General features: G+C 41.2%; 1 protein-coding gene across 2 annotated transcripts in view; it reads right to left on the bottom strand.

The window, feature by feature from the left end:
* The window catches only part of mrs2 (magnesium transporter MRS2), a 46,318-nt gene that overhangs the window by 11,898 nt on the left and 12,863 nt on the right, over nucleotides 1–21,557 (bottom strand). For both annotated transcript variants that reach the window (XM_084336059.1, XM_084336058.1), the window contains exons 5-9: nucleotides 14,606–14,767; nucleotides 13,936–14,066; nucleotides 13,659–13,775; nucleotides 7,068–7,137; nucleotides 6,670–6,752 (exon numbers count right to left, since the gene is read on the bottom strand). In XM_084336059.1, coding sequence (XP_084192185.1) covers nucleotides 6,670–6,752; nucleotides 7,068–7,137; nucleotides 13,659–13,775; nucleotides 13,936–14,066; nucleotides 14,606–14,767 — 563 coding nt within the window. The remainder of the gene's footprint in view (nucleotides 1–6,669; nucleotides 6,753–7,067; nucleotides 7,138–13,658; nucleotides 13,776–13,935; nucleotides 14,067–14,605; nucleotides 14,768–21,557) is intronic.

Here is a 21,557-nt window from a genome sequence, read left to right on the forward strand (position 1 = left end):
AACAATTGTGTTTATTGAGCTGTACTGTATTGTACCCATTCTGCAATCTGTTAATTTTCTTTCAATCAATCAATCAATCAATCAATCAATCATTACATCCAAGATACACGGCTGCTGTAGTCTTGTCTTATAAAATACATAAACAATCAGCAATGTCTCGCTTGATGAATGGCCAGCAGTAGCCTAATTAATATTAATAAAAGTATTATCATTTTAATAATTGCGAAACGTGTTTAGTCCCTTGTTTGAGCCGAATCTGGATTGAACATGATTTGTGGAACTCCCTCTGGTGTTGTGGTCGTGGTATTCACTGACCTTTGGGAAGTATTTCGACATGTACATGGGTATCTTAGTGGTGTAGTGTACAGTATCTTGTAGACCAGGCCCATTGCAAGTTGCTGTACTCTGTCGTCTACTCTAAGCCATCCTAGGTAGTCAAAGTGGGCAGGGGTGAGGTGGGTTCTAGGAGTAAGGTCAAGCAGTAGTCTGACCAGTTTGTTTTGTGATGTTTGTAATTTAGTTTTTAGCGCTTTTGAGGTGCTTTGGTACCATGAGGTGCAAGCATAGTCGTAGTACCCTTGAATGAGTGCTCCTGCCAGAGTCTTCAGGGTATTCTTGTTTACCAGAGAGGAGATCCGGTACAAGAATCTTGTTCGTTGGTTGACTTTTTTTTATTACATTGGTTGCCATTTTGTCACAGGAAAGATTTGCCTCTAGGATGGAACCCAGGTAGGTAATTTCATCTTTCCTTGTGACAATATTGTCACCCACTGTAACAGAGAAGCCGTTGGCCTTGCTGAGTTTGTTATTTGATCCAAGAGAGAGAGAGAGAACTCGCATGGGGGACCCTGATGTAAACAAGACGAAAGTCTTTCTCTGGTCTGCATCCCCTTAACAATTGTGTGTATTGAGCCGTACTGTATTGTACCCATTCTGCAATCTGTTAATAACGTTTTCATTCATTCATTCAGGAGCAAAGGTCAATGACCAAACAGACTACATACCATCTGTATTCCCTTCAACATCACAGTCTACACCATCTACGTCAACAAACATCAGTCGCCATGAGCGGCGTGAAAAAAGGAGAGTGATGCAGCCAAGGAGGATGGTGACCAACAGAGAACCAAGGTCGAGTCAAGCTCCTTGACCGCTTCATCTGTGGAGAGCAACGACACCAAATGCAAGATGATGACAGGTGTTACCTGGCCAGTGCTTCAGCACTTGTTTTCTTTCTTGCACACAGAGAAGACAAGGAGCACCATAATCTCACCCATAGATCAGCTATTTATCACCCTTGTCAAACTGCGTCACGACATGTCCTTTGACCTCATCTCCCACATCAGAGGTGTGTCAAAGGCAACAGTCAGTGATGTGCCCAACGGATCATTTCAGTGAGTGAGCGATTCGATACACGCTCACGGCAATGAACCGATTCACTGATTCGACTCACGGTTCAGTGGCGCTTCCGGATCCCGCTGCGAATCAAAAACTATAAAAAAAATTGGCAGATGTTATACATACAATTACATACAATTATACATACAATTGTTAAGGGGATGCAAACCAGAGAAGGACTTTCATCTTGTTTACATCAGGATCCCCCTGTTTACATCAGTAATCATCGGTAACATTTAGAATTGATTTCAAGGTCCTCCTCCTTATATACAAAGTATAAACATTGCGATCATCTACTATTGAAGGTTCCGAGTCACAGTCTAAAGAAAATCAGTGATGCAGCCTTTGCTAACTATGCACCAAAGTTATGGAACACACTATGGACATTAGGGAAGCTAGATCTCTTAATATTTTCAGAAATAAGCTAAAAACGTACCTCTTCACCATAGCCTTCTAATACACCCCGCTGTTGATTGTACTGTAGCACTATTTTACTCTGGCCATTCTATTGCATAATTTTACTATCTGTTGTGAAGGATCAGATTAAACCGAATATGTATATTTATTTATATATATATATTTAATTGTATTTATATATCGTTTGATATCCCCTGTATATTCCTTGTACAATATGCATTGAATATCCCTTTAGTCTACTAAACAGCCCATAATAGTTTCATTCTACCATTGGACGAGAACCTGGCGCCAGGTTGCCATACCCCTAGGTCCAAGTTCAATCGTGCCGCCTAACATGTCGTGGCAAGTCCCGGTTCCGCGCAGGAATATGTCGGGCGAAATACGAATGGTACTATTTGTTCATAGCGCATATATATATGGCGCAAGTAAAGTAGAACTTTCTTTTAGTCCAGTTCTTTACCCTCCAACAGAGTGACAGACGCAAAGCCTCCCCACGACGCACGTGCGGTGTAGTAAGGCCTACTTGGCCCAGAATAGGCATTGAGATATCGTGTAGATTAATAGTTGAATAGTCATAGTTTGGCACTATACCGTCGAGTTGGACGTATTCTATTAAGCTAATAATAGTCTATTTATGTATGGTGCATCGTTCGAGTTCTAAAGTTATCAGTACCCCCATCGTTCCTGACGTTATCTGGATGCTTAACCAGGCTGGTCAGACCCCTAGTGGTGATTGCATCCGAGGAGCTCCGGGCCAAGAGCGACTGGACCTGTATATTGGATTACTCTACCCGGACGACGGCGAGCCTTCCACGGCTTGGATTATGCTTTGTGTGCTTTGATTATTCCATGGATAAAGGCCAACACTGCGGAGTGTTGGAATTACCCCCCGGAGAGGACTCACGTCTCTCCGTTGTGGACCGGCAGATACCGTCCACAGAGGGTCCAGCTGTATTCGTCTGCGGTCCGAGGTTCTGTGGGCACCGTGTCCAAGACTTTGGATTCTCCCAAGACACCGTCGGCCAGATGGGATACCGCCAGCGGCTTCTCTAACCCCCCCCTCCTACAGTCTTACAACCAGCGGGACCCCCCCCCCCCCCCTTAGTGTATCCAGCTATAATCATTTAAGTACCATCGCTATCGTTTCCTAAATATTCCAGGTTGTATACTTGCTCCCTGCGTAACCAGAGATTGGACATTCAATGTTGATTTACCTACGAATACTCATTTGCCATAAAAGTGCATATTTCATATTTCAAATCATAAATGTAATTAAGTGATCGTTGTATACACCCTTTGCTGTATTAAACCTTCGATTTGGTACATTTGTGTGGATTCGTTTCATCAGGTGGGAAAGTGTTCATCATACTTATATCTTGTACTGGGTGGCCAGAAGTTAAAGTACATGAGGTAGTGGTATTAAATATCATATCTAACAATACAGTCAGGGAATTGTACCCCTCAGTTACACTATCTATTCTACTATTCTATTATTGCACTGTATTATTGGTGTGCAAACCAGTCAACTTACAAAAAAGAGCCTGTTGGAGGATTTCAACAAGATAAATGCGACAACATTGCAAAATATTTCACTATAATATTTCAAAGTGAAGTAAAAAATATTATAATAATTATTTGATCATGTTAAATAAGTGTGACTGACTGAGTCCACATTACAGTTCTACTTTTGTTTTGATGTGAAAAGTGATGCTGCATAAGAGGACTGCATTTAGCACTGACTGAGAAGAATACATATTACAGTTCTACTTTGCATTGCATGTAATTTAGAATACAGGCAAATAAAAGTAATTTAGTTTAAAGTACAATCTTGGCTGTCTTTTTCTCTCAACGCTTCAATAGGTAGATGACTAAATGTAAATGTAATATCAAATTTTAACAGATTGCAGAATGGGTACAGTACAGTCCAGCTCAATACATACAATTGTTAAGGGGGTGCAGACCTGAGAAATACTTTCGTCTTGTTTACATCAGGGTCCCCCAACAATTAGCATTTCAATGGTGTGTGGGGGGGTTGCCAATCCAATGTCACACCTACACAGGTTAGTCACTACCCCCCTGTTGGGACGTAGTGCCAGTCTAAGTGAGAGAAGCTCTCTCATTTCATGGAAGAGTAGAAGACAACCAACAGTTGCACTTTCTACCTGCGAGGCAGGATACATGGCCTTAGCATCAGCCATACAGGAGTGTATGTATTTGCAACAGCTACTCAAGGGTATTGATGGATGTCAGTATGCACAAACCAAGGTTTATGATGATAACCAAGGAGCTATTGCACTAGCCAGGAATCCTGTAAACAGGCAAAGATGTAAACATATTGATATAAAATATCACTTCATAAGAGAAACTGTGAATAGTGGGAGGATATGTTTGGAATATTGTCCTACTGACAACATGATTGCTGATGTGATGACAAAACCAGCCACTAAGCTACAACTGAAGAAGTTTGCTCAGTATTTGTTTGGCACTTAGTTAGAGTGAAAGAAAAGCATGGATGTGCCAATATGTTTTTTTTGTTGTTGTTGTTTATTTTGTATTGAAGGCCAAAGAGGGAGAATATATATATATATATATTTGTTTTGTACCACAATAAGCTAAGTTCGAGTGGGGGTGTTAAATATATTATTATTATTATGTGCGCCCTTGCTCATTTGTGTTCTACATAGGGCGATGTAGTAAATCCAGTATGTGACGTCACTGACGTTTCCTTTCCATTCCTGTTCCGGTCTATTATTTGTGAATGATTGTTGTTGATATATATAGCGGCACCGCAAGGAGAAGAAGAAGAAGGTTGACATGGGCAAAGTGTTCATCAACATCTCCATCGGCCTGTGCATCTTCAGCCTCGTCTGGTTCTTCTATGCCCTCTACATGCGCTCTGCCCTAGCTAAACAGGTGGTGACAATCCACCCCTCACCTCCTGTGCTTGACGCCAACAGCACCATGTTTGGGAAAATGTATGCCGCAATTCATATCTTACAAGAGATGTATGTGCAGGCTATTCTGCCTCCGTCTGATCAGTATGTAAAAATCACAAAGTTGGGGATATGGATGGGAATATAATTCACTGATTAAAAGAAAAACCAAAAAAAGAAGCAAAACTCATTCTGTCTCTAGTATTATTTGTTCACGCCAACTGTTTTGGAGATGAGGGTGGAAGTAATTTGGCAGTATGTTTTTATGGGGGGGGGGGGGCATTCATTCTGTGTTTATTGTGTCATACTGGGGAATAATATTAATATTATGTCCTATTGGGGACATAATTTAAAATTCTGAGCAATTCAATCGTTTTTTTTATGGAGAGGACGTCTGACAGGGGTGGGTGGGGGACACTGTACAACTGTACAAACAACACTGTACATTGCAGACCAGAGAAAGACTTTCGTCTTGTTTACATCAGGGTCCCCCCCCTTATCTGTCACCATAGTACATCTGTGATCCTCGAACCGCACGTTTTGCATACTGCGATTCGTTTTTTGTTTATCACCGCAAATTTTTTATAACGAAACGCAACAATCCTGGGTAGCATTTTACATTTTGCCGTTCGGAATGAGTGAACTCAGCTCTAACATTACTTCCTGACTGTGCACCGCTCGTGCTATCGCGCAACGTGATTGGTTGTTTCAAAGTGCCCTACTGTAAAATATGCCCTACTTTGTTTACTTGTTTATTGCACAATGTCGCTCTATTGGTTGGATTCTTATTATATATTATTACTATTGTATTATGCACATCGTTGCGGGCAATTTCATTTTATAAATAATAAAAAAAAAATATATATATTAGACCCAGCGGGAATCGAACCCCGGGCGTCAGATTGAAAGGAATAACCTTAAACCACTAGACCACGGTACTAGACAAAATATATCAATTATAAAGAGAGCCCACCTGGGACTACACAAAATATACACATTGACTGCTAATTCGACAGGTCTTAACGGTTTAATTATTTTATTCAGCAACATTGCGTACACAAACTTATTGTTACCAAGAAGCATTACACTAACGCTTTCTTTTGATGAAATGAATGGACAAGAGAGCCGTACGTCGGCCATCTAATGAAGTTAGATTTGACACGTTTTAATATATACACTTTGACTGCTGAATTGACACGTTTAACTTATTCATTCTTTAATTCAGCAACATTCATTCATGCAGTCTGTAGACATACTGTAGGACGTTGTAGCATCCTATGAATGAAGTCACCAGCTGTAATGGAATTGAATGGAACTCGAGCTTAGTCCAGCGCGGAGCTCCTCCAATGAATGAACAAAAAGCCGGCGCGTCGGGCAGTTGTCACCAGCTGTATGAGAGCGCCCCCGCTGGTCATTGTTAACATTAACCATGCCAAACGACGTCATAACGGCAGGCAAACAGCTGTTCCTGGACTTTTCCCGGCTGTATCTGTACCTTCACAGCACTGACTGGAAAATAGTCTTTGATAATGCGATGGGCAGATTAGACACATAGCCATAATTTAAAACATAGATTAGGCGATATTAACGTTAACATTGGCGCGGATGGTGGCATTCAAGCGGTAAAACGGAAAACCAGGCGTGGCATTGAAAGAGTTAATAGTCATCATGAATTATGATAATAGTACATTTTCCACTACAACTTTCTCACCAATACAAACAACACAAAATCATGGTAACGCTTTATAATTATGTCCTTGTAATAAGGATTAGTTAATAGGAAATATGGCCTGTTAATATGCATGTTAAGAGCATAATAAACACGTTTATTGTTTGATTATAAGACATTTATAAGCACTTATAAGAAATAATGTATAGCCTGCTTAAGAATGTTAATAAAATAAACTTGCGTGCGTGTGTGTACCTGTCCAGGTTGATAAAGATGATGCTCTCAGAATCGTCTATCAGGCTTTTCAGCTCCCTGGCCTCATTGCCAAGCTCCTCTGCCTGTATGGAGGTAAATATAAACCTTTTAGCTTTCAGTCTGTATGGAGGTAAATATAAACCTTTTACCTTTCAGTCTGTATGGAGGTAAATATAAACCTTTTACCTTTCAGTCTGTATGGAGGTAAATATAAACCTTTTAGCTTTCAGTGTGTATGGAGGTAATTATAAACCTTTTAGCTTTCAGTCTGTATGGAGGTAATTATAAACCTTTTAGCTTTCAGTCTGTATGGAGGTAATTATAAACCTTTTAGCTTTCAGTCTGTATGGAGGAGCTAGTCTTCTACCTTCTAGAGACAAGACGTTGGTCAGTCCTACCTGCATGAAGTAGTTCTCCAATAACAGCTCCATCTCTTCTGCATGGTCAATACCTAGGCTGCTCTCCTCACTGAACACACACACACACACACACATTAACCACTTAATCTATAATAATTTTCAGTTTAAAGTGTGAGATAAATACAACTTCATTCATCACTAATCTTTCCGTGTTAGATATCTAAGTTAATTAGTGGTTAGGGCTAGTTAGTTAGTGGTTAGGACTAGTTAGCTAGAGGTTAGGGCTAGTTAGTTAGTGGTTAGGACGAGTTAGTTAGTGGTTAGGACTAGTTAGTTAGAGGTTATGACTAGTTAGTTAGAAGTTAGGACTAGTTGTTAGGGCTAGTTAGTTGGAGGTTAGGGCTAGTTAGTTAGAGGTTAGGACTAGTTAGTTAGAGGTTAGGGCTAGTTAGTTAGGTTAGGGCTAGTTAGTTAGAGGTTAGGGCTAGTTAGTTAGAGGTTAGGGCTAGTTAGTTAGTGGTTAGGGCTAGTTAGTTAGAGATTAGGACTAGTTAGTTAGAGGTTAGGGCTAGTTAGTTGGAGGTTAGGGCTAGTTAGTTAGAGGTTAGGGCTAGTTAGTTAGAGATTAGGACTAGTTAGTTAGAGGTTAGGACTAGTTAGTTAGAGGTTAGGGCTAGTTAGTTAGAGGTTAGGGCTAGTTAGTTAGAGGTTCGGGCTAGTTAGTTAGTGGTTAGGGCTAGTTAGTTAGAGGTTATGACTAGTTAGTTAGAAGTTAGGACTAGTTAGTTAGTTGTTAGGGCTAGTTAGTTAGAGGTTAGGACTAGTTAGTTAGAGGTTAGGGCTAGTTAGTTAGAGGTTAGGGCTAGTTAGTTGGAGGTTAGGGCTAGTTAGTTAGAGGTTAGGACTAGTTAGTTAGAGGTTAGGGCTAGTTAGTTAGAGGTTAGGGCTAGTTAGTTAGAGGTTAGGGCTAGTTAGTTAGTGGTTAGGGCTAGTTAGTTAGAGGTTAGGACTAGTTAGTTAGAAGTTAGGGCTAGTTAGTTGGAGGTTAGGGCTAGTTAGTTAGAGGTTAGGACTAGTTAGTTAGAGGTTAGGGCTAGTTAGTTAGGTTAGGGCTAGTTAGTTAGAGGTTAGGGCTAGTTAGTTAGAGATTAGGACTAGTTAGTTAGAGGTTAGGGCTAGTTAGTTGGAGGTTAGGGCTAGTTAGTTAGAGATTAGGACTAGTTAGTTAGAGGTTAGGGCTAGTTAGTTGGAGGTTAGGGCTAGTTAGTTAGAGGTTAGGACTAGTTAGTTAGAGGTTAGGGCTAGTTAGTTAGAGGTTAGGGCTAGTTAGTTAGAGGTTAGGGCTAGTTAGTTAGAGGTTCGGGCTAGTTAGTTAGTGGTTAGGGCTAGTTAGTTAGAGGTTATGACTAGTTAGTTAGAAGTTAGGACTAGTTAGTTAGTTGTTAGGGCTAGTTAGTTGGAGGTTAGGGCTAGTTAGTTAGAGGTTAGGACTAGTTAGTTAGAGGTTAGGGCTAGTTAGTTGGAGGTTAGGGCTAGTTAGTTAGAGGTTAGGGCTAGTTAGTTAGTGGTTAGGGCTAGTTAGTTAGAGGTTATGACTAGTTAGTTAGAAGTTAGGACTAGGTAGTTAGTTGTTAGGGCTAGTTAGTTAGAGATTAGGACTAGTTAGTTAGAGGTTAGGGCTAGTTAGTTGGAGGTTAGGGCTAGTTAGTTAGAGGTTAGGACTAGTTAGTTAGAGGTTAGGGCTAGTTAGTTAGAGGTTAGGGCTAGTTAGTTAGAGGTTAGGGCTAGTTAGTTAGAGGTTCGGGCTAGTTAGTTAGTGGTTAGGGCTAGTTAGTTAGAGGTTATGACTAGTTAGTTAGAAGTTAGGACTAGTTAGTTAGTTGTTAGGGCTAGTTAGTTGGAGGTTAGGGCTAGTTAGTTAGAGGTTAGGACTAGTTAGTTAGAGGTTAGGGCTAGTTAGTTGGAGGTTAGGGCTAGTTAGTTAGAGGTTAGGGCTAGTTAGTTAGTGGTTAGGGCTAGTTAGTTAGAGGTTATGACTAGTTAGTTAGAAGTTAGGACTAGGTAGTTAGTTGTTAGGGCTAGTTAGTTGGAGGTTAGGGCTAGTTAGTTAGAGGTTAGGACTAGTTAGTTAGAGGTTAGGGCTAGTTAGTTAGGTTAGGGCTAGTTAGTTAGAGGTTAGGGCTAGTTAGTTAGAGATTAGGACTAGTTAGTTAGAGGTTAGGGCTAGTTAGTTGGAGGTTAGGGCTAGTTAGTTAGAGATTAGGACTAGTTAGTTAGAGGTTAGGGCTAGTTAGTTAGAGGTTAGGGCTAGTTAGTTAGTGGTTAGGGCTAGTTAGTTAGAGGTTAGGACTAGTTAGTTAGAAGTTAGGGCTAGTTAGTTGGAGGTTAGGGCTAGTTAGTTAGAGGTTAGGACTAGTTAGTTAGTTGTTAGGGCTAGTTAGTTAGAGGTTAGGACTAGTTAGTTAGAGGTTAGGGCTAGTTAGTTAGAGGTTAGGGCTAGTTAGTTGGAGGTTAGGGCTAGTTAGTTAGAGGTTAGGACTAGTTAGTTAGAGGTTAGGGCTAGTTAGTTAGAGGTTAGGGCTAGTTAGTTAGAGGTTAGGGCTAGTTAGTTAGTGGTTAGGGCTAGTTAGTTAGAGGTTAGGACTAGTTAGTTAGAAGTTAGGGCTAGTTAGTTGGAGGTTAGGGCTAGTTAGTTAGAGGTTAGGACTAGTTAGTTAGAGGTTAGGGCTAGTTAGTTAGGTTAGGGCTAGTTAGTTAGAGGTTAGGGCTAGTTAGTTAGAAATTAGGACTAGTTAGTTAGAGGTTAGGGCTAGTTAGTTGGAGGTTAGGGCTAGTTAGTTAGAGATTAGGACTAGTTAGTTAGAGGTTAGGGCTAGTTAGTTGGAGGTTAGGGCTAGTTAGTTAGAGGTTAGGACTAGTTAGTTAGAGGTTAGGGCTAGTTAGTTAGAGGTTCGGGCTAGTTAGTTAGTGGTTAGGGCTAGTTAGTTAGAGGTTATGACTAGTTAGTTAGAAGTTAGGACTAGTTAGTTAGAGGTTAGGGCTAGTTAGTTAGGTTAGGGCTAGTTAGTTAGAGGTTAGGGCTAGTTAGTTAGAGGTTAGGGCTAGTTAGTTAGTGGTTAGGGCTAGTTAGTTAGAGATTAGGACTAGTTAGTTAGAGGTTAGGGCTAGTTAGTTGGAGGTTAGGGCTAGTTAGTTAGAGGTTAGGGCTAGTTAGTTAGAGATTAGGACTAGTTAGTTAGAGGTTAGGACTAGTTAGTTAGAGGTTAGGGCTAGTTAGTTAGAGGTTAGGGCTAGTTAGTTAGAGGTTCGGGCTAGTTAGTTAGTGGTTAGGGCTAGTTAGTTAGAGGTTATGACTAGTTAGTTAGAAGTTAGGACTAGTTAGTTAGTTGTTAGGGCTAGTTAGTTAGAGGTTAGGACTAGTTAGTTAGAGGTTAGGGCTAGTTAGTTAGAGGTTAGGGCTAGTTAGTTGGAGGTTAGGGCTAGTTAGTTAGAGGTTAGGACTAGTTAGTTAGAGGTTAGGGCTAGTTAGTTAGAGGTTAGGGCTAGTTAGTTAGAGGTTAGGGCTAGTTAGTTAGTGGTTAGGGCTAGTTAGTTAGAGGTTAGGACTAGTTAGTTAGAAGTTAGGGCTAGTTAGTTGGAGGTTAGGGCTAGTTAGTTAGAGGTTAGGACTAGTTAGTTAGAGGTTAGGGCTAGTTAGTTAGGTTAGGGCTAGTTAGTTAGAGGTTAGGGCTAGTTAGTTAGAGATTAGGACTAGTTAGTTAGAGGTTAGGGCTAGTTAGTTGGAGGTTAGGGCTAGTTAGTTAGAGATTAGGACTAGTTAGTTAGAGGTTAGGGCTAGTTAGTTGGAGGTTAGGGCTAGTTAGTTAGAGGTTAGGACTAGTTAGTTAGAGGTTAGGGCTAGTTAGTTAGAGGTTAGGGCTAGTTAGTTAGAGGTTAGGGCTAGTTAGTTAGAGGTTCGGGCTAGTTAGTTAGTGGTTAGGGCTAGTTAGTTAGAGGTTATGACTAGTTAGTTAGAAGTTAGGACTAGTTAGTTAGTTGTTAGGGCTAGTTAGTTGGAGGTTAGGGCTAGTTAGTTAGAGGTTAGGACTAGTTAGTTAGAGGTTAGGGCTAGTTAGTTGGAGGTTAGGGCTAGTTAGTTAGAGGTTAGGGCTAGTTAGTTAGTGGTTAGGGCTAGTTAGTTAGAGGTTATGACTAGTTAGTTAGAAGTTAGGACTAGGTAGTTAGTTGTTAGGGCTAGTTAGTTAGAGATTAGGACTAGTTAGTTAGAGGTTAGGGCTAGTTAGTTGGAGGTTAGGGCTAGTTAGTTAGAGGTTAGGACTAGTTAGTTAGAGGTTAGGGCTAGTTAGTTAGAGGTTAGGGCTAGTTAGTTAGAGGTTAGGGCTAGTTAGTTAGAGGTTCGGGCTAGTTAGTTAGTGGTTAGGGCTAGTTAGTTAGAGGTTATGACTAGTTAGTTAGAAGTTAGGACTAGTTAGTTAGTTGTTAGGGCTAGTTAGTTGGAGGTTAGGGCTAGTTAGTTAGAGGTTAGGACTAGTTAGTTAGAGGTTAGGGCTAGTTAGTTGGAGGTTAGGGCTAGTTAGTTAGAGGTTAGGGCTAGTTAGTTAGTGGTTAGGGCTAGTTAGTTAGAGGTTATGACTAGTTAGTTAGAAGTTAGGACTAGGTAGTTAGTTGTTAGGGCTAGTTAGTTGGAGGTTAGGGCTAGTTAGTTAGAGGTTAGGACTAGTTAGTTAGAGGTTAGGGCTAGTTAGTTAGGTTAGGGCTAGTTAGTTAGAGGTTAGGGCTAGTTAGTTAGAGATTAGGACTAGTTAGTTAGAGGTTAGGGCTAGTTAGTTGGAGGTTAGGGCTAGTTAGTTAGAGATTAGGACTAGTTAGTTAGAGGTTAGGGCTAGTTAGTTAGAGGTTAGGGCTAGTTAGTTAGTGGTTAGGGCTAGTTAGTTAGAGGTTAGGACTAGTTAGTTAGAAGTTAGGGCTAGTTAGTTGGAGGTTAGGGCTAGTTAGTTAGAGGTTAGGACTAGTTAGTTAGTTGTTAGGGCTAGTTAGTTAGAGGTTAGGACTAGTTAGTTAGAGGTTAGGGCTAGTTAGTTAGAGGTTAGGGCTAGTTAGTTGGAGGTTAGGGCTAGTTAGTTAGAGGTTAGGACTAGTTAGTTAGAGGTTAGGGCTAGTTAGTTAGAGGTTAGGGCTAGTTAGTTAGAGGTTAGGGCTAGTTAGTTAGTGGTTAGGGCTAGTTAGTTAGAGGTTAGGACTAGTTAGTTAGAAGTTAGGGCTAGTTAGTTGGAGGTTAGGGCTAGTTAGTTAGAGGTTAGGACTAGTTAGTTAGAGGTTAGGGCTAGTTAGTTAGGTTAGGGCTAGTTAGTTAGAGGTTAGGGCTAGTTAGTTAGAAATTAGGACTAGTTAGTTAGAGGTTAGGGCTAGTTAGTTGGAGGTTAGGGCTAGTTAGTTAGAGATTAGGACTAGTTAGTTAGAGGTTAGGGCTAGTTAGTTGGAGGTTAGGGCTAGTTAGTTAGAGGTTAGGACTAGTTAGTTAGAGGTTAGGGCTAGTTAGTTAGAGGTTCGGGCTAGTTAGTTAGTGGTTAGGGCTAGTTAGTTAGAGGTTATGACTAGTTAGTTAGAAGTTAGGACTAGTTAGTTAGTTGTTAGGGCTAGTTAGTTGGAGGTTAGGGCTAGTTAGTTAGAGGTTAGGACTAGTTAGTTAGAGGTTAGGGCTAGTTAGTTGGAGGTTAGGGCTAGTTAGTTAGAGGTTAGGGCTAGTTAGTTAGTGGTTAGGGCTAGTTAGTTAGAGGTTATGACTAGTTAGTTAGAAGTTAGGACTAGTTAGTTAGTTGTTAGGGCTAGTTAGTTGGAGGTTAGGGCTAGTTAGTTAGAGGTTAGGACTAGTTAGTTAGAGGTTAGGGCTAGTTAGTTAGGTTAGGGCTAGTTAGTTAGAGGTTAGGGCTAGTTAGTTAGAGGTTAGGGCTAGTTAGTTAGTGGTTAGGGCTAGTTAGTTAGAGATTAGGACTAGTTAGTTAGAGGTTAGGGCTAGTTAGTTGGAGGTTAGGGCTAGTTAGTTAGAGGTTAGGACTAGTTAGTTAGAGGTTAGGGCTAGTTAGTTAGAGGTTAGGGCTAGTTAGTTAGAGGTTAGGGCTAGTTAGTTAGAGGTTAGAGCTAGTTAGTTAGAGGTTAGGGCTAGTTAGTTAGAGGTTAGGGCTAGTTAGTTAGTGGTTCTGACTCTCTGCTAGCCAATTTCCGTGCTAGCGTGTCACGAGGCATCATCAAGCCAGGCCAGTTTGACATGTTAGTAAACAAGTGCAATATACCTGGGGAGTGCAAAAAACCTGTGATTTTCCCCATTGTAGCCACCCATTGAAAATTAGTATTACAGCCAAACCGTATTATGTACACAGGTAGAGATGATTACAGTCTTATACTGTTACAACCAACCAATGAAGTTTTAATGTTTTAATTTAATCTTTGAGAAAATGTATTTTATATCGTAAACTTTACTTATTTCCATGGTAACTGCTAAAGTACAGTACCCATATGCCTCGCCAATCTTTGTTTTCATTTTAGATATGCATGTGTGTGTGTGTGTGCGTGTGTGTGTGTGTGTGTTTGTATATACATGTATGTGTGTGTGTGTGCGTGTGTATATCATACAACACTCTGGGGTCGCTCCACTTGGTCAGACATAGCTCTTCAACCATCTCATCCTCATCCAGAATCTTCAACAACGAATCCTTAAACACCTTAATGTCTGTCTCCAACTCTGACAGACTGACGAGAGAGAGAGAGAGAGAGAGAGAGAGAGAGAGAGAGAGAGAGAGACATACAGAGAGAGGTAAAGGATGGGGGTAAGGGAGAGACAGTTAATTTGTGTTGTGTGTGCATGTGTAATGTGTGGGGGAGTCAATATGTGTGTGTGTGTGTGTGTTACCTCTTGCCGCTCTGCAGTAGAACATGTAGTTTGCTTCTATCAGCTGACAGTAGTTTAGGATCCACTAGAGACTCTAATGTGTCCAGAATCACTGGATGGACCTCATTCAGACGAGCCTGTAGGGTGTTCACCTGTACACACACACGCACACGCCAAGTGAATGTGTAGCAGTATTGACTCAATTGCCAACAATTCAAAAGGTCTAAAGATGTATTTGTGCCTAAGACAACACAGAATACCTCCATCTCGACACTAGGGATGCCATGGTTCTCAATATAATATTGTATCAATACGTAATAATGTCAATACGCACTTGTGAATTGTGGCATTTTTCGATTTTGCAATTGCATTTTGTGTTACTAGTTTCCACGCATTGTATTTCTCTCAGATTCAGATTCAGATTACTTTATTCGCCATTTCATACAGGTACAAAATGGAACGTGTTTTGACATTACAGTGCATACTTTTTTCACAATTAAGAACAATACAACAGTAAATAAATAATTTAAGTAAAGTGCAAGACAGGACAGAACAGTGAGACAACAATAAGACTGTGAAAGTGCGGTGGTTGGGGACATGGATACAGTGCAACACAATTGGCTCTGTGTGTACACACACACACACACACACAGACACACACACACACACACACACACACACACACACTTACCCTGTGCTGCAGTATGGCCTCTAGAGCTCTGAACTCAAAGGGCAAAGTGTGTGTGTGTGATGCTAGCTGGGGGGCGAGCTCCAACACCAACCACCGCTCCAAACCAAGACCACGGAAATCTAATACCAACAGACAGGCTGGAGTCACCACCGCTTTCAGAGTCTAGAGAGAGAGAGAGAGAGAGAGAGGGAGAGAGAGAGAGAGAGAGAGAGAGAGGGAGAGGGAGAGGGAGAGAGAGAGAGAGAGAGAGAGAATTATGATAGAAACACAAACAAGAGTGGAAAACAAGTGTTGCAGCTTTGTAGAGCGTTGGGTCTGTACATTACCAACGGAAGGTTGTGGGGGGATTCCTTTGGACGGTATACGTATTGCTCAAGACTTGGTAGCAGCACCGTTGACTATGCTATAACAGATTTAGACCTAACCTCTTTGAGAGCCTTCACTGTAAAAGAACAAACACCTCTATCAGATCACTCTCAGATCACTTTGTATCTAAAAAGAGCAGACACAGGTAATATACATGTATGCTCTCAACCCTGTAATCTGTACAACATAAAGATTAAATACAGACGGGCTCAAAACAGTCTGGAGCAGTACCAGGATGCTATGGTCAGTGAGTCAACACAGTCTCTTCTAGACTCCTTCCTGGCCCAGAAAGGTGGTTTGATTCAGACTGCAAATCCATTCGGAAGATACTAAGAAATATCTCCAACCAAAAACACAGGAATCCAGACAGTCAGGAACTCCGTCTTAGTTACTGTGAGACTCTAAAGCAATATAAAAACACACTAAAAACAAAAAAAGAACAATACAAAACCAGTTACAATTAATTGAAGAGTCTCTGGGGTCAAATAAATTCTGGGAAAAATGGAACTCATTTACCAAGAAACATAAAAATGAACAATCCATTCAAAATGGAGATACATGGAAAAACCACTTTGAAACCCTTTATAGAAAACCAACAAAGAATCAAGCCCAAGAACACATTTCTGAAAAATAATAAATATTAACACTTTGAGAGCCAGTCCGTGTTTTCCTTTTTACCCCCTTGAATGCCCAAATCCACTCCAATGTTAATGTTAATATCGCCTAATCTATGTTTTAAATTATGGCTATGTGTCTAATCTGCCCGTCGCTTATCAAAGACTCATTTTCCAGTCAACATTGTCCAATTCCGTGAACCGTGAACAGGGCGTGAAGAAGGTTGAAATACAGTACAATCCCGGGAAAAACGGGACTGTTGACAGGTATGACGCACGCTCGTGCAGCGCGCTGATAATCGCTGCTCTTATTTCCTGATGGCTTTTACAGTCAAAACAGCCATATCACATATAGGGGAAACGCTTATATATCCGTGAAAACGAGTTTGATTATCCTAAGACTGATAACATAGATTCCTTACCTGAGATCAGATGGTATCCAAATGGATTATTCCAATTCCTGATCACCATTCGAAAAAATCGATCATTGTATTGATCAACCGTGTATACAGTAGAACACATAATCCCCGCTGCTCTTCAGGCTCCGGAGTGATGCCGGTCGATGCCGGCTGCGTGAGTGAGACGTAAAATGTGGAGTCAGAAATCCTTTCTCCCATTCACTTTCATTGAGTCCAATCCAAAAGGGTGATTTACCATCTGGGAGACGATAGGGGGCGCTTTTTTCACATCTGAGCGCCTGGGGTGACTGGATCTCCAACGGTAGGCTCGCTTGATGCAATATGATTTCAGATCGCTAATAAATAAAAAAAACGAATAAAGCGAATATTCTCGTGAGTGGGCATTCAACCCGGGGGGTAATAACACGAGAAAACTTGTGGGTGGCATTCAAAGTGTTAAGGATTATCAGAACCCAATCACTGAATTAGAATTGGAAGACAAATTAAAAGCTCTGCAGAACAAAAAAGCATGTGGGACCGATGGCATATTAAATGAGATGTTAAAACATACCAACAGAAAATGCAAATTGAACATTTTCACACCCATTTTCAAGAATGGAGACAAATATGATCGCAACAATTATAGAGGCATCCGTGTTAGTAGTAATCTGGGGAAATTATTTGGCAGCATCCTAAATTCAAGAATTATAGATTTCGTTTTTTTTTTATTAGCGATCTGAATTCATATTTCATCAACCGAGTCTACCGTTGGTAAATCAGCCACTCCAGGTGCTCAGATGTGAAAAAAACGCCCCCTATCGTCTCCCAGATGGTAATTCACCCTTTTGGATTGGACTCAATGAAAAGGCATGAGAAAAAAAGACCCGGACTCCACATTTTACTTCTCACGCATGTGACCGGAGTCGATCAGCTTCATTCTGGACCCTCAGAGCAGCGGGGATTATGTGTTGTACATTATACGCGGTGGATCAATAAAAGGATCGATTTTCGGAATGGCGATCAGGAATTGGAATAATCCATTTGGATACCATCTGATCTCAGGTAAGGAATCTATTTTACCAGTATTAGGATAATCAGACCTTTTTTCACAGAGATATAAGCTTTTTCTTTTTTTTGTGATATGGCTGTTTGACTCTAAGAGCGATCAGGAACTGAGAGAATCGATTTTCAGCGCGCGCCACTAGCGTGCACACGTATACATATACTATCGATAATCTAGCGTTTATTTGAAAACGATTCATAAATAGGCAGACAAATGACAATGTTCTAGAATATTACAGTACGGGGCGATTATCATGGAATCCTCTTTTTTTTTGTGAAAACGAGGGGTTTTCTAAATGCTATGAAACGGAAATGAACCGATAAAAAAACAATCTGCTTCGAAAATGTTGACTGGAAATAGGTCATTGATAATGCGACGGGCAGATTAGACACATAGCCATAATTTAAAACATAGATTAGGCGATATTAATGCTAACATTGAAGTGGATGTGGGCATTCAAGCACTAAATGTGCGCCCCCTGCTGGGCATTCAAAGTGTTAAGCAAAAGTCAAATTGGATTCCTCCCAAACTATAGAACAACTGACCACATTTTCACCCTACACACACTAATCGATAAATGTAAATCAAAATAAAGGAAAAATTCAGGCATGCTTTGTCGATTTCCAGAAAGCTTTTGACTCAGTCTGGCATGAGGGTTTACTTTTTAAATTAATAGAAAGTGGTATAGGGGGAAAGTCCTTTGATGTTATTATCCATATATTAAAATAACAAATTGGCTGTCAAAATTGGAGATAAACACACAGACTTCTTCCCACAATAAGGCTGCAACCTCAGCCCCACACTGTTCAATATCTATATAAACGAACTGGCATTATTATTAGAACAGTCAGCAGCACCTGGTCTCACTCTCACAGACACAGAAATTAAGTGTCTCTTTTATGCAGATGACCTGGTCATACTGTCTCCTACTAGAGAAGGTCTTCAGCAAAGTTTGGACATTCTTCATCAGTACTGTCAGGCCTGGGCCCTGACAGTGAATATGAAGACAACCAAAATTATGACCTTCCAAAAAAGATCCCGGTTACAGAGAGATTACTCAGAATTCAAAATAGACCCAAATAGAACAAACAAATAGCTATACGTATCTAGGTTTACAAATCAGTTCCACTGGAAATTTCTGTTCAGCTGTAAAGGAAATCAAGGAGAAGGCAAAAAGGGCTTTCTATGCCATCAAGCGTTCAGTTAAAATCCAAATTCCAATCAGGACATGGCTCAAAATATTTAAATCAGTTATAGAATCTATTGCACTGTACGGCAGTGAGGTATGGGGCCCTTTATTACTAACGGATTGGGCAAAATGGGACAAAAATCCAATTGAGATCCTGCATGTAGAGTTCTGCAAAACAATTCTCAGGGTACAAAGGAAAAGTCCAAACTCTGCATTCAGGGCTGAATTGTGGCAATATCCGTTACTCATAAATATGCAAAAAAGATCAATAAAATTCTGGAGCCATATTTAAAAAAAAAGTTACCCCGCCTGTTATCATCATAAAGCCCTGGCCTGCCAAGAGCTGGACCTACAAAGGAGCCCCTTTTGTCAACTCGTAATGAAACTTGCTGACATCTCACACTCTGACATCACAAACCCTAGCCAGCCTCAGAAGATTAGACCTAACCAAATTATAACCAAAGAAGAAGATAAATACATTACTTATTGGAATCAACTCACACAATCACAACACAAATTAGAAACATATTTGGCCCTAAACAGACAGTATCCTGATTCTACTGCGCAGGCGCACCAACCGACCTGTAGGAGTCGCTGTCCACAACGCCCGATCCCCACCCATCAGTTTCCCACCCCCTAATACGGCCAATGTGTATTAGTACGGACGACCAGCTAAACTGAAAGCAAATGTGGAGCGCTGGGCTCGAACTGACGAGCCCAGCGTCTCCAGCATTTCGTGGCGAGCGCCTTGCCCACTACGCCACGTAGCCGCCATTTCTGTGTGATTTTATATGCCTTGTTTTTGCTTAACTCTGTATGTACACTAGATCAGGGGTTCCCAAACTTTTCAGGCCGCGACCCAAAAATAACGGGGTCAGAGAGCCGCGACCCCCACTATTATAGGAGGTAAAAAAAAAGAAATTAAATGGAAATGTATGGTTGAAACATGCACACGTTCTAACGCACACACACTAATAAGCATTGGAGGCTTTTAACCAGGGCCGGACTGGGGAAATCATTCAGGCCAGGAAATATAGTGCAAAATATAGCCCCAGTCAGGCCACTTTTTAAAGGGGCTATGCGTTATAAATGTCATTTTTCAGTCTCTAGCATTGTATTATAGTAATAGGAGTTCGTATCAATGTGTTTTTGGGCCTAAATACTATATTGACGAATTCCTCAGCTACAGCCCATCCCCTGTTTGCCTCTAGTAAATCAGGTCATGTTGATTTGACGAGCTGGGCAACGTCACAGGGCGCTGTTTATAGCGCACGGTGATGTGATTGGCTCTGTGGTTTTAGTAATGCCCGCCTCCATTCTTCGACAGACAGAGCTCTCGGGACTCGGGAGCGATCGCTAGCTAGTTAGCACCAGCCGGGGCCGGCGTTAGCAACCGGGGGCGTCGCGGAGCATTCAGCCTGCTGGCTACCTAGATCCACTTCAACCAGCGTCGCGGAGCATTCAGCCTGCTGGCTACACAGCTTGTCGGTGTGCTAATAGCCTCTGCAAGCTAACGGTAGCTGGCTCCAGGCTATTAGCACATCGACAAGCTGCTGGAGCTCCCGACGCTCGGCTGGTTGAAGTGGATCTAGGAATGCTCCGCGACGCTCCCGGTTGCTATCATGTGCAGGTCCTCTTCTCAGACCTGTGTACTGCACACGCATCATGCAAGCTACACATCGCTGCATGTTGATCAATGGTGGCCCACTCGGTGCATCACAGTGGGATACTATTGTGCTAACAACAACCGCGGTGTCCGGCTTGTCGGCCGGCATGAGTGCTCGATTTAAAATGGTTCTCTCCTCTTTGTATACCTTTGTCCTCACAAGTATTCTGCCAGGGAACTTATGGATACGACAATAGTAGTAGTTATAAGGTGTTTGATCATTGTGTCGTTGTACATATTGTGTATACACCGTTAGAAGCTAACGTAGCTTAGCTTGGTAGCTATTGTGCTAACAACATACCCCGACGTCTAGCTTGTTAGCCGGCATGAATGCCCGATTTAAAATGGTTCTCTCTTCGTATACCTTTTTCCTCACAATTATTCTGCCAGGGAACTTATGGACACGACAATAGTAGTAGTTATAAGGTGTTTGAGCTTGTAACGTTAGTTAGCTCATAGCTATCGTTTGAGCTTGTAACGTTAGTTAGCTCATAGCTCTCGTGTACCACGATAGCTATGAGCTAACTAACGTTACAAGCTCAAACACCTTATAACTACTACTATTGTCGTGTCCATAAGTTCCCTGGCAGAATACTTGTGAGGACAAAGGTATACAAAGAGGAGAGAACCATTTTAAATCGGGTATTCATGCCGGCTAACAAGCTAGACGTCGCAGCATGTTGTTAGCACAATAGTAGCCCACTGTGATGCACCGAGTGGGCTACTATTGATCAACATGCAGCGACATGTAGCTTGCATGGTGCAGTGCTTTGCCCCACAGGTCTGAGAAGAGGACCTGTGGTACCCTTGACTGAGATTTCATAATCAAAACTGTTAGATCAACCCTGAAAACTGAAAATATCTGTGGTAATAGTTCATAACATGGACTCTCAGAGTGATGGAACCTATGTTAGCTTCTAACGGTGTATACACAATATGTACAACGACACAATGATTTACATTATTACAAATATGGTAACGTGGTTGTGGCTTTTACAAATAGTGGTAACATATATATATATAGATAGACAGTACTGCTACATCTCTATATTTATGACATACCATATTTGTATGTAACCTGAAACCTAAGGGGGGACCCTGATGTAAACAAGACGAAAGTCTTTCTCTGGTCTGCATCCCCTTAACAATTGTGTGTATTGAGCTGTACTGTATTGTACCCATTCTACAATCTGTTAATAAAGTTTTCAATCAATCAATCAATCAATCAATAAGACCTCCACCTGGATGGAATGACGGGGAGATGGGCGGAGCTATTTGGTGGGTGGCTGTCACTCAAAGTGTGGGTGGAGCCAAGCCAATAAATAGCCTGCTTTCATGAGGCTGAAAAATGCTGGTTTTGAGTACAAGATTAGAAATATAAAACAATGATTATTTTTGGAATAAAAATTACACATGTGTTACATAGACTCACAGGAAGTGTGTAAAGTTGCCCAAATAGTGCTAGGAATAGCACTGCATGACACCTTTAAGCAGGGGGTCTGGGGGTCCCCCACCAGGACATTTCTTGTTACAAAGACTTCATTTCCTGCATTCTGGTGCAGGGATTTTTTTATTTGTACCCTTTAAATGCCAGTGTTTGTGATGGCATCACAAATTATTGTTTAAAAACAGGCTAGCATATGTATGATTAGCAAC

The sequence above is a fragment of the Notolepis coatsorum genome (genome assembly GCF_963971535.1).
Source record: "Notolepis coatsorum genome assembly, chromosome: 19".
NCBI classification, from domain to species: Eukaryota; Metazoa; Chordata; class Actinopteri; order Aulopiformes; family Paralepididae; genus Notolepis; species Notolepis coatsorum.